At 42.7% G+C, this 13,308-nt stretch overlaps 1 protein-coding gene across 5 annotated transcripts in view; it reads right to left on the minus strand.

Moving 5' to 3' along the window:
* Positions 1–13,308, minus strand: part of FMNL2 (formin like 2) — a 459,967-nt gene that overhangs the window by 60,364 nt on the left and 386,295 nt on the right. For all 5 annotated transcript variants that reach the window (XR_004539577.1, XM_033945820.1, XM_033945823.1 and 2 more), the window contains exons 16-17: positions 7,117–7,241; positions 4,715–4,917 (exon numbers count right to left, since the gene is read on the minus strand). Coding sequence is in view for 4 of the 5 variants with exons in the window: in XM_033945820.1 (XP_033801711.1) it covers positions 4,715–4,917; positions 7,117–7,241 (328 nt within the window). In the remaining variant the exon portion in view is untranslated. The remainder of the gene's footprint in view (positions 1–4,714; positions 4,918–7,116; positions 7,242–13,308) is intronic.

Below are 13,308 nucleotides of genomic sequence, written 5' to 3' on the forward strand. Positions count from 1 at the left end.
CCGCTAGCCAACACTGGGCAGGAAGGCACTAGTACGCATGCAATATGGGCACTGCCTAAAGATTTAAAGTGACAGTGCATTTGGTAGTGTCCATACCAGGTTCCGTGGATGACATCACTCACACGTGAGATTATGATGCCTGCTTGACCTTGTAGAAAAAAGGTATCATCTCATTTCTCTTTCTTTGTTTTATTTCTACTTAAACTGTATATTACCTAAGAAAAAGGCTGGAACTAAAAATTATACCAACCACATCTGCAAGCCTTTCATAAAGCATACAAACTTTACTCTAGCTCAGACTGATGAGTGTAACAGGCAAATAAACAAACTGAAAATCTTCCAAACCAGCAAGTAAAAAGAAAAGAACTTTAACCAAACTTAAAAAGAACAATGTACCACAAAAAGCAGCCTCTGTATTTTTAGAGTTCCAACAGAAGATCAAATAAATCAAAAAACTCATATAAACACAGAGCAGCCCTTTAAAGAAGAATTCTTTAAATAAATGAACTGGCTAAGAAAAGCAGACACATTTCACCGACTTACTCTTTCTACCGTGACACATGCTGGCACATGTGTGCATGCGGCAGTCAGGGCTTTTCAATCCTTTATTTTGGATTTTCTCCAACTTTCCAAATCTTTCTAGATGTTTAGCCTAATTTTGTACACATCATCTGGGTCAGAAAAGGGACAGCCGAGTTGGGACATAAAAATTTGCAAAGTACGTATTTTACAAAATGCACTGAGCATTTAAGAAAACAGGCGTAAACTCATGAGAAAAATACTAGCATTAACGGCATGTAGAGTGACCACAGCCACTGTTCAAACATGTTTGAAAAAAGAATCATTCCTCAAGGCTTTGTACACAAGTGCTGGCACGTACATGTGTAAGAGGAAAATTTGGCTCTCTTCATAACTATCAGATTCTGAAAAACTGCAACCCAAAGGGTCCTAACTAAGGAGCCAAGCTACAAGGCTCAGGTTTTTTGGGGGTTTTTTTTGCAAGTTGAGGTGGCTTTGAATACCAAAATAGCAAACAGAATTGTTTGTTTATTGAATGCTTCTACATCACTACTAACGACTGGGGAGTCATTCAGAGTGATTTTCATGAGCTTCTAGAATGGTTTTATGATACATGGAGCTTCAGTAATGGGACTACAATACATGAACTTTAGTGTTGGTGTTACAGTTACAATACATGAGTTAGAGGGCTTCCCTCAAGCACTCCTCCAAATTCCAGGTCAACGTAAGCAGTCAACTGACAGCTCTGTATGCCTCAGATCATATGTAAATGCAAATTTATTTCAAGAGTATTTTCTGTCACATAAAGAAAATATAAGTATAATTTTAAGGTCTGCCCAAATCGTGTCAAGAGCTGACCCCTTTCAAATATGTGCATGCCAGATGCACACATGTATAAGCAGTACATCTGCTCAAATTGCTTATACACATATGACAATTTGAATATGTAAATTGTACTTTTTTTCCCCACATACATGACAGTTACTCTCACCCCTAATGGCTGAAGGCTGAATGGCTGGTAAGATTTGCCTCTTTGCAGATGATACCAAAATCTGCAATACAGTAGACGTCCCTGATGATGTGAATAACATGAGAAAGGACCTAGCAAAGCTTGAAGAATGGTCGAAATTTGGCAGCTAAGATTTAGTGCCACGAAATGTAAGGTCATGTATTTGAGCTACAAAAACGCGGGGAATAGTACAGTTTAGTGAGGGAAGAACTTTTCTGCATGAAAGAGGAGCGGAACTTCGGTGTGATAGTATGTGATGATCTTAAAGTGAACAAAAAGGTTGAAAAGGTGATGGCAAAAGCTAGAAGGATGCTAGGGTGCATAGGGAGAGGTATGGCCAAGTAGGAAAAAGGAAGTATCGATGTATCTATATAAGACTCTGGTGAAACCTCATTTAGAATATTGTGTACAATTCTGGAGACTGCACCTTCAAAAATATATAAACAGGACGGAGTCAGTCCAGATGAAGGCTACTAAAATGGTCAGTGGTTTTTGTCATAAGGTGTATGGTGACAGACTTAAACATCTCAATATGTATACTTTGGAGGAAAGGCAGGATAGGGGAGATATGCTAGAGATGTTTAAATATCTACTTGGTATAAATGCGCAAGAGATGAGTCTATTTCATATGAAAGGAAACTCCGGAATTAGAAGACATAGAATGGAATTAAAAGGTGATAGGCTCAGGAGTAATCTAAGGAAATACTTTTTTTATAGAAAGTATAGTAGATGCGTGTAATAGAGGTGGTGGAGACAAAGACTGTCTGAATTCAAGAAAGCATGGGATAGGCACGTGGGATCTCTTAAGGAGAGGAGGAGATAGTGAATGCTGTGGATAGGTAGACTGGATGGAGCCATTTGGCCTCTTATCTACCATCATATTTCTATGTAGCCCATTCACCTCATACAGACTAGGGGAGTGGCACAATTAGGGGATAGCATCACATCGATGCTTAGCCTCTACATTCACTCCCCTTCCTTCTCTCCCTCCTTCCCATAAGAACATAAGAATAGCCTTATTAGGTCATACCAATGGTTCATCTAGCCCAGTATCCTGTCTTCATGGAGGCCAATCCAAGTCACAAGTACCTGGCAAAACCCCAAATAGTAGCAGCATTCCATGCTACAATCCCATGTCTATCAACAACAGACTATGGACTTTTCTTCCAGGAATTTGCCTAAACTTTTTTTTAAACCAGCTACATTAACTTCTCTTACCATATCCTCAGGTTGTTCCAGAGATCGACTATTCTCCGAGTGAAAAAATATTTCCTCATTGATTTTAAAAGTATTACTCTGTAACTTCATTGAATGTCACCTACAGTCTTTGTAAATTGATCCATTTGTACCTGTTCTACACCACTCAGGATTTTGTAGACTTCAATCATATCTCCCCTCAGCCGTCTCTTTTCTAAGCTGAAGAGCTCTAACCTTTTTAGTCTTTCCTCAAATGAGAGGAGTTCCATCTTCCCTTTTTCATCTTGGTCGCTCTTCTTTGAACTTTTTCTAGTGCTGCTATATCTTTTTTGAGATAAGAAGACCAGAACTGACTGCAATACTCAAGGTGAGGTTGCACCATGGAGTAATGCAGAGGCATTATAAAATTCTTAGTCTTGTTAACCATCTCTTTTCTAATAATTCCTAGCATCCTGTTTGCCTTCTTGCTGCCACTGCACATTGGGCAGGCAACTTCAGCGTATTATCTATGATGATACCCAGATCTTTTTCTTGAGCACCGACCCCCAAGGTGGTCCCTAGCAACCGATAACTATGATTTGGATTATTATTTCCAATGTGCAAAATCACTTTGCATTTGTCCACATTGATTTTCATCTGCCATTTGGACGCCCAGTCTTCCAATTTCCTAAGGTCTTCCTGCAGTTTTCACATTCCACATGCATTTTAACAACTTTGAACAGTTTAGTCTCATCTGCAAATTTAATCACATCGCTCGTAGGTCCAATTTCTAGATCATTTATAAATGATCCTTCAGGATAGAGATACAATATGATGGCCAGTGCACATCTTTTTCCTTATGTACCCTGATGCAGTTCTAGTGATAAAGCATGGCAATGCTGAGTCTTGGCAGGTACTCAACGTCTGCTGGCTTCTACCCGCTCAAACTGGCCACGATACATCTTCTACAGCTACTGCCTCAGAGAAAGTGTGGTAAGGCTTAGATTCCTCCCAAGGCAGAGGGTTAGGTCAACAGAGTGAAGAAAAGAACAAGAGAGATGCTGAAGACCTCGGTTTGGGGTTAGAAAAGATGCTGGGGACCAAGATGGGAGGGAAGTAGGGGAAAAGAGAGATGCTGGACATATGTGTATGTATCTTTTCGGAGGGGGGGGGGCTCTGGAACTGCAAACCATCCAAAGAGGGTGGGATACATGGATGAAGGTTAGCCTAGAGCAGTCTCTCTCAAAATGTGTGCCATGGCATAGTGGTGTGCCCTAAAGAGATTCCAGGTGTGCTATGAGAGATTCTAAAATTTTACTTTATTTTTTAGAATTTCCTTCGCTAGAATAGATGACATGTACATTGCATACACAAGAGTCTGTCAATGTTATGAGCGTAAAGATACAACTGCCCTGAAAAACATCATTCTTTGATGCGATTGGTCCTTGAAAACTAATGGCAAGCAATTTTATTTTTATTTTTTTATGCAGTAGTTATCCTAACTTGAGCAACAAAGCAATCAAGGCTTTGTTACTGTTTGGATCTTCTTATCTTTGCAAACTTGGATTTTCAGCTCTAACAGAAATTAATTAAAAAAGAGAGAACAACTGCAGATGCAAGAGGATGAAATGCGCGTTTGCTTGTTGACTATCAAGCTGCGTTTTGAGCTCATTTGCACTCCAAAAACAAGCACATCCATTGCGTTGATTAGCAATTCTATTCTATATACTTTCCTTTCACCATTGTTACAATTACCCATACAAAGTTTAAAGAACTTTAAATAAATAACTCTCAAATTAAATTTTTTGTTGGTTTTGCAATTTTATGATTTGAACTATAATGTGCCATGAAAAACATTTGCTCCATTTAGTGTGCCAGAGGTAAAAAAAAGTTTGAGAGACACCCTTGGGCTGACTCTGCTCACATATAAACTTCCTGAAATTGCCTCCTTAGAATCACATTTCCTGCTCGCATTTAAGTGGGATTTCTCTTCAGGTAGTCATCACTTACATGTGAATAGCTTTGCATATTTCCTCTGATGTCTTTCCAGCTTTTCTCAAGGTGATGGCAAGATTTTTGGCCCTGTTAGCCTCCAGTAATATCACCTTATTAGCCCCCTTTGGAGCTATCTTTTGTTTGCTTGAAGCAAGATCAATGGCTGGTCCTTGGGCTTTTGTCTTGAAAATTTCCTCAAATTCATCCACATTTAAATCCTAAAGTGAAAGAAATTACTTGAAACAATGTTAATGGAAAAACTTTAAGCCCCATTTAAAGGCATGGATTGGATTCGGTTACCCACCTTTCCAAAACTGTACTCAAAGCACTGTACCTGAAATATAACTTAAGTCAGTCCCTGATCCAGAGGGTTTATACTCTGAATTTGCACTTGAGGCAGTGGAGTATGAGGTCACAAGCAGAATGAATGGAAGTCGTAGCATTTGAACCCTGGCTTCCCTGGTCGTCGGCCTGCTGCCCTAATTACTAGGCTCCAGTCCACTCCACTTCAAACCAAATGGAGGAAGAAGGGTGGGCAAACTGGCAACTATCAGACTCAGGAAACTACTGAGGGCTACATGAAACTCAATTTTCTGATCGTCACTAAACCAGTTTGACTAGTTTAGTGACCAATCATATTTGCCAACCCTAAGCACAAAACGGCTCACTGTGTGGTTTTCTGCGCAGTCGTACATTTTCTGATTCTGGCATGCAAATGAGGTCATTAGTATTAAAACCAGCCATCAGATTGATGGCCTAACTTTGAATGCCAGAATCGGATCAGTACTACCAACCCGGAACACCCGACGGGTCTGCCTGTTTTTTTTATATTTATTTTTCAATGGGCACAGATGTTGTGCCTGCCATGCCAGCGTCCCCCTCCCCTCACAATGACCTCCCCCACCCGCCCCGGCGATCCTGGTACCAAAATAGAGGCAGGAGGGATGCCCACTCCCTCCTGCCACTGGATACCTCCGGCTCCCCTGAACCGCCCCTCAAACCTTCCCGTACTTCAAAACTAGATGACAGCAGGAAGGATGCCCAGTCCCTCCTGCTTGCAGTCCTGTTATTCCAAAATGGTGGTCTTATCCTTCCGGGTGCATCCTGGGATGCATGGGGAAGGGCCTAAAGCCCTGATAGGTGTCTTAGCCAAAGGCCCCTCCCCTGAATATGCAACAGCAAGAAAGTACCCCATGGTTCAAACTGGGGCAGAATGACCTAGAAGCTCTTGCAGGTTCTGATTGGTTGATATAAAATATAAGAACAAAGTACCTAACTAGAGAAGCCAGGGTTCAAATCCTACTGCTGCTCTTTGTGACCTGGGACAAGTCACTTAGCCCTCCGTTACCTCAAGTACAAGCTTAGATAAGACCCTCTGGGGTCAGGAAAATACCTACTGTAACAAAATATAACTCATCTTGAGCTATTACTGAAAAAGCTGAGAGCTAAATCCAAAATCCCTTTCCCTCCCTTATGGTATCTACACAAGGCTCTACAACCACTGACTGCATGGATAACAATGGGAACAGAGGAAATGCAATAATAATAATAATAATAATAATAATTTATTCTTACATACCGCCAGACCAATCACAAAATATGTGTAAGTATTGGGTGGCGGAGAGGAGGAAGAGCTGAAAAGGCCTTCAAAAATATAAGGGTAGATATGCAGCATGGTTTAAGCAGGCAGAAAAGATTTCTGTGTGCTTATATGCTGCGTTAACTAGTTGCTGCTATTCACTTGTACTACAACAGGAAGTGTCCCTCAATACTGACTTTGACTACTGCGGCACTGTTTGGGCAGTGCCAAAGTGATCTAGGGGCAGTCCTGGAAGTTATATGGACATCAGAGCTATCCAGTGCCAGTGGTTGCATACCTAACCAGTATTGTGTAAATAGTGGTCTTAACTTTGCCTGGTTTAACATTGAATACTGGCTGTACCCACATAATTTCTGGGAATCACAACGGACCCGAATATTCAATGCCAATGCATCGCCTGACATTGAATGTCCAGATCTAGTTTAGCTGGTGGCAGTCAGTATTTAGAAAAGCATTCATGCTATCGGCTGAATATCAGAGAGGGGATAATTTTTTTTTATATTTTCACTTGGGAAACTTTGGTTAATATACACACATACATAGTAGCAGACTGCAAATAAAGACCAGAATGGCTCATCTAATCTACCTGCTACAGATATGAGCAATTATTTCCAAGCAGGGGTAAATAAATACCTAATTTTGTCAAAGTGACTTCCTTAAAGCAGGAGGTTCAACCTTTAAGTCTTTTAAAAGAAGTACCTGTCCAGCACTAACTGATGCTGAAAAAGTATTTTAATATTGTTCATTCAAGCACAGACCACATATTCATGCCTAATATTTTCTCCACCTTTCCACAAAATCATTTCTCCAAAGTTACCTCCAGAATTCTTTCATCATCGATCTCATTGAAGACTGTCCCATTGATCTGATTGGGTTTCAGGGCCACCCAATTGAAGACTGGCATTCGGAATTTAGTCTTGATTGGTTTTTTGATTTTCACAGCTGCAAGCATCAAGATTTTCAAGAAATTACAAACTTCACTTGGAAAAACATCTGAACTCGCATAACATCAGACCTTGCATAAGACACTCCAGCACCAGAAGAAAACCATCAAACTGTAAGAGGCAACTGAATGTCCATCCACGCCCTGGGTCCGCAGCATAACCATAAAGCAGAAACGGCTCTTACCATGTTCTACAAAGGAACAATCTACTCTGAGATCCTGCCCAGTACTTGTAATCTGGATTGACCGCTGTTGGAAATGCGATCCTAGGTTTCGTAGACCTTTAGTCCGAGCCAGTATGGAACATCTTATGTTCTCATATTCCTTGTTGTAAGTAAATAAACTATTCTAGAATCCCCATTTAGGCTCTCTAATTCACTGCAAGGAGCACCTATTTATAATGGCATCCGGGCACCCGGCTTCTGTTATAATTGAACTCGCATTCATGCGCCTACATGTAGGCCTGAATGGACACACCTATGTGCTGCATGTCACACATATAACTTATGGTATTGTGGAGGAATGGCCTACCGTGTTTCCCCAATGATAAGGCAGGGCCATCAAATAAGACAGCCCCCCCCTTTTTAGAAAAAATTGTAAAATAAGGCACACCCCCCCCGCAAATAAGCCACCCACCGATACCTGCGCTTACCCGAATCGGGTGGTACGGTGGGTGACTCCGTGTGGTCCCTCCGTCTACCGTGGGGGTCGGCAACCCACGGCTCCAGAGCCGCATGCGGCTCTTTTCCACCTTTGCCGTGGCTCCGGTAGTGTGTCACGCAGGCATGCAACTTACAAGTCCGGCGTCGCGGCGGGAAATAGCCATGCTGAGCAGTGAGCTCAGCACGTACACAGATGAAAGCCTTGCTTGCTGATTGGTCCGGCGGCACGGCCGCCGGACCAATCAGCAAGCAAGGCTTTCATCTGTGTACGTGCTGAGCTCACTGCTCAGCATGGCTATTTCCCGCCGCGACGCCGGACTTGTAAGGTGCACGCCTGAAAAAGAAATCATCCTGGCCGGGGTCGGTGTCATGCTCCGGAGATCTACAGCCTTCCTATCTCCCTCTCCCTTCTACCTGCTTCCGGCCACATCCCCTGCTCCGCGGCTCTCTTCGGCAACTCAGCAGCAGCGATCGACACAAGCTTCTGACGTCGGGGCCTACCCTCTGCGAGTCCCGCTTGTTTCAACTTCCTTTTTCCACAGAGGCGGGACTCGTAGAGGGAAGGCCTCGATGTCGGCAGCTTGTCTTGATCACCGCTGCTGACGAGTTGCTGAAGAGAGCCGCGGAGCAGGGGGGTGTTGCCAGGTGCAGGTAGAAGGGAGAGGGCCAGATGCAGGACTCGTGGGTGAGGGAGGAGAAGAGAGAGAGAAAGAGAGAGGGGAGGGAAACAAAAGGAAATATTTCATACTGGGCTGGGCCGGAGTGGAGGGAGGGTGGAAAGATTCTAGCTACAGGGTGCAGTAACAAAGGAAAAGGGGGGGAAAGCTGAAAATGGAGATAGTGACACAAAGAAGAGAAAGGGTAAGCAGGACCTACTGAATAAGGATAGAGATACAGAGGGGACATGAAAGGGTAAATAAGGCATCCCCCCGAAAATAAGCCCTAGAGCATATTTTGGCCTTCCAAAAAAAATAAGACAGTGTCTTACCATCGGGGAAACACGGTAGTAGTTACAGCAGCTGCCTCAGCAGCCTGAGGTTGTGCATTCGATTCCCACTGCAGCTCCTTACGACTCTGGGCACGTCGCGTAACACAACATTGCCCCATATAAACCACACAGAAAAAGTGGTATATCAAGTTCTATCCGTAATGGCAGCCTTGCCCATACTTCTCCCATGGTCCACCCATGTATACACATCCCTTGCAGTTATGCGGTATAGTTTAAGTTCCAAGTTCAATTTTTTTTTTAAAAATATACTACAAATATAAAACCAGAAGGCAAATCTAAGCTGCATCCAGAAAGAACAGTGCGGGGCGTGCTTACGCACAAGACTTTTCTGTTCACTTAAACACACTCAGAGAAATGCTTTTTGTACTTTTCAATCTTATTTCTTGGGAAATGCATAGCAGTGATTTTCCTAGCTTATGAATAAAGCAGTGCGATTACCTGGATAAGGTAACCTACTATATCCAATACCGCACGTTCAGTAGAACATGCAGAGAACATGCATTTTACCCGCTCTTAACGTCTTACCAGCAGCCCAGGACTTCTGTACTGCATGAATGATAGGTTTTAGTTGTCGAGTTTTATTTTTATTATTCCAAAAAGGGAAACAGCCTGTGAATATATTTTTTCAGTGTTGTGCATCCTGTCTCTTCTTCAGGGGGGCTTCAGTGCACGTTGAAGGATGAACTGTTTAATTTCAGGAGATATGGTCCAGTTGGAAGGCTATGAGCTATTTTTCCACATGTGGCAGCCTGCACTCAGCACTTACACCTGGCAATTTCATCTGGGTGTGCAATAAAATAAATTGCACTGATCAGCACCACATCAGTGAATCCAAATCCATGGCAAACAGATCAGGTTTTCAGGACATCCCTAATGAATATGATAAGAGAGAAGTTCCTGAAGAGCTGATCTGTTGGTGGCCCTTGAGGAATGAGAGTAAAGACCAAGCCCATGGGCATTCCGAGGGGCACAGTTGTGATATAGATGCATAGTTTATCAAATACACTACACTTTCTTTGGAGCAAGTATAAATTTCTGCACTCCTGGGATTGGTTCTGGAGTGTCTAGTTTATAATGGCATGTAGGCACCCATGTTGCTTTCTGTATATTCCATATATGCACTCTTACAAAATTACCCTAAGAAACTCTTAACCCAATGACAGAGGAGAGCCTTGACAAAATCTTGAGGGGCCTTCAGCCAACAACCTGCTCCTTCAACCTCTGCCTATCAAAAAGGCAAGCAGGGACCCCCCCCCCAGAAGGGGGGCCACAAAAATTGTGAACTCTTCTTGTTTTATTGGACAATTAACAACATTAAAAAGTGCAGTGGTGCATCCTCTGCTGAAGAACAACTTTCACCAGGAAATGTTCGAAACTTACTGGCCGCCATCTACCATTCCATTTCTAGGAAAACAGAGAAGAATCTGCATTCAGTTTATTTACTGGATAGAAAAGAGAAATTGGCTAGATCCATGTCAACCTGGGTTCAAATAAGCTCCATTAAAGAACAGAGATGGTCCTCATAGCTCTATTAGATAGATGACCTTCACAGAAACCAAGAGAGTGGATTTACCTCAGTGTTAGCACGGCTGGACCTTTCAACAGCTTTACATGTTGTATAAAGACAATATCATGCTAGCATGGCTGTCGGAAGAAGGTATACGTGGCACAATACTTGCCTCATTCCTATCTATTAGAACGGCTCTCTACACCAGATCTCGCAATTGGAGATACACAACTCACTCGTTCAAGAATGATGTGCCTATTGCACTAGAAAAAGAGATTCTGAACCCAAATCCTTAAGGTACAACACAGCCAGTTGGATTTTCAGAATATAGTGCATGCAGATTTCTCTCATGCATATTTATTGCACGTATCCTGAAAACCTGAGTAGCTGGGCATGCTCCAAGGACAGAACTGAAAACCCACTGTGCTAAAATATCCACAGGACTTTCAACCGATATCTTTTGTAAAGGGAAAAGTTTGGGGTTGTGTTCTTCCAGTGCTGAAGTGCTCTGCAGGATATCATACGCCATGAACACAAGACATATATCAAACACAGCTCAAGCAACAGGAGCTAAACCCTCCACAGTATTTTCATGCATTCTTGGAGGAAGTTGGTAAGAACAGTACAGCTTTTTTTCCCCTTTTGTTTAATTTATCAATTTAATCTATTTTTTCAATTACAGTACTCTAGTCCACATTGCACCAAGGATGCTTTCTTTACAACTTTTTCGGATCAATTACAGTTTATGCGAATGCTAAAAACTCAGTTCTACATAGATGCCTTCCCTCTGATGCTATGTGGAAGGGAGATGTTTAAAGAGGAATCTGATCTATGAATAATGCTCTCGATTCATTAACGATTGATGATATGTACGGTAATCCTACTTTAGTTCCCTATTTTTAGTGGGTTAAACGTGTGCACTTAAAGTATTGTTATATGTTGCTCTCTGAATCATTGTGAATGTTTTATGCTGTAAACTGCTTCGTTATAGACGGTTAAGAAATTTTAGAAATAAATGTCTATAGGAATTTTTTAATTGCAGGCTTGTACCAGTTCTGAAAGGAAAAATACACATTTGCTTTCCCTTCAGAACTCAGGACAGGTACAAGATGCCTACAAGACCCTTGCTTTTCTGTGGCTATGACTGTAATAGGAAATATGTAGACAAAATTTCAATCTATGTGTGCTCTTTCCCTCCCCCATCCTCAACATAGCTCTGGGGATGCCGTCTCAGAATGCAGCTGAAAGAACGTAGGAAAACTTTTAACCATGTAAAGTAGAACGTTAGCAGGGGTTACCATTAAGATGTGGATTGGCAAGACCCAATCCCCCTTTCTCAGTGTTAACCCCAAGTGATTTGCCCAGGGTCACAAGGAGCAGCAGTGGGATCGAATCCCAGCGCTGCTTCTTGTGACCCTGGGCAAGTAACTTAATCTTCCAGAACCTCAGTTTGCGAGTAACCCAGTTTGTGAGTGTTTTGCAAGACGAGCAAAACACTTAGCAAACTTCTATCTCGCAAAGCGAGCATGTTCCGCTACACAAGCACCTCCCCCCCACTCTAACCGGCATTGCGCCCCCCCTCCCCCGCGAGAACCGCATCGCACCCCCGTGCTGAAAGTGGCATCCGCCCGCCCTTCCTCCCAAACATGCCCCTTACCCCATCTGCCAGTTGTGCGACTGAAAGAAATCTCCCGCCTCTTGCCTGGGCTGGGCCTTGAGCATCTACGAATGCTCAAGGCCTTCTGGCTCTCGTTCTCTCAGCCCAGGCAAGAGGCGAGAGATTTATTTCAGTCGCACAACCGGCAGATGGGGGTAAGGAGCATGTTTGGGAGGAAGGAAGGGCGGATGCCGCTTTCAGCACGGGGGTGCGATGCGGTTCTCGGGGGGGGGGGGGAGCGTTCGTGGGGGAGGTGCGATGCCGGCTTGGGGGTGCGATGCAGGTTAGAACGGGGGGAGGGGGTGATGGAGCAGCGCCGGTAGCCACGGGGGGGAGGAAGAGGTAGAACGAATCAAAGCGAGTTTCCATTCATTCCTATGGGGAAACTTGCTTTGATATACAAGTAACTTGATTTACAAGCATGCCTCTGGAACTAATTATGCTCGTAAACCAAGGTTCCACTGTACCTGTATATATGGAAACCGTTTTGAATGTGTAACCACAGAAAAGCAGTTTTCAAGTCCCATTCCCTTACTAGTAGCTAGATCTCATTACATAATATGGGACCTGTACTAAAACAGCAAAAGTTAGTGACAAAACCGCATGTCTTAATAGTTGCCCACATTAATAACTGCATCCCTTATATTTTTAGAAGCACTGAATGAAGACAATTTCAGACCTAATGATTTGCAGAACAATGTACTCTCAGACTATCTCTACTTCAGGATCCAGAATGAATGAAAATATGAAAGCTTCATATTAAGATCAGCACCTGCTCCGAAATTGAAAGTATTGGGGACCCAACTACTGCTCCTTTAAGGGTAACAGCAACCACAGCACACAAAGACAAGCAAATCAGAAAAAAAAGCACCACATTGTTCACTGTTCATTTGTAATTATTACTTCATGATGTGACTGTGTGCATGACTTCTGTTTTTTATGTAGTATTTTTACTGATATGTTTGGTTTTTTTTTTTAATGTATACAATTTTCCTGTTATTTTGATAGGCCCCCGACAGTATGCCAAATCATAGCCCGTATGAAATGGCGGGGATGTCACTAGTGAAAACTAGAAGAAGTCAGAAATTGCTTTGATAAATAATATATGAACTGACTTCACATTCAACACAAACCTGTCTATGAAGTGTAATCTATATGTTTTAAGTTGCTCAGAAATGTGAAACTCAACAAGGGGAGAACGCACCCCCCTAGAATGGGAACAGAGTTTACC

This window comes from Geotrypetes seraphini, chromosome 5, assembly GCF_902459505.1.
Source record: "Geotrypetes seraphini chromosome 5, aGeoSer1.1, whole genome shotgun sequence".
Classification (NCBI taxonomy): Eukaryota; Metazoa; Chordata; class Amphibia; order Gymnophiona; family Dermophiidae; genus Geotrypetes; species Geotrypetes seraphini.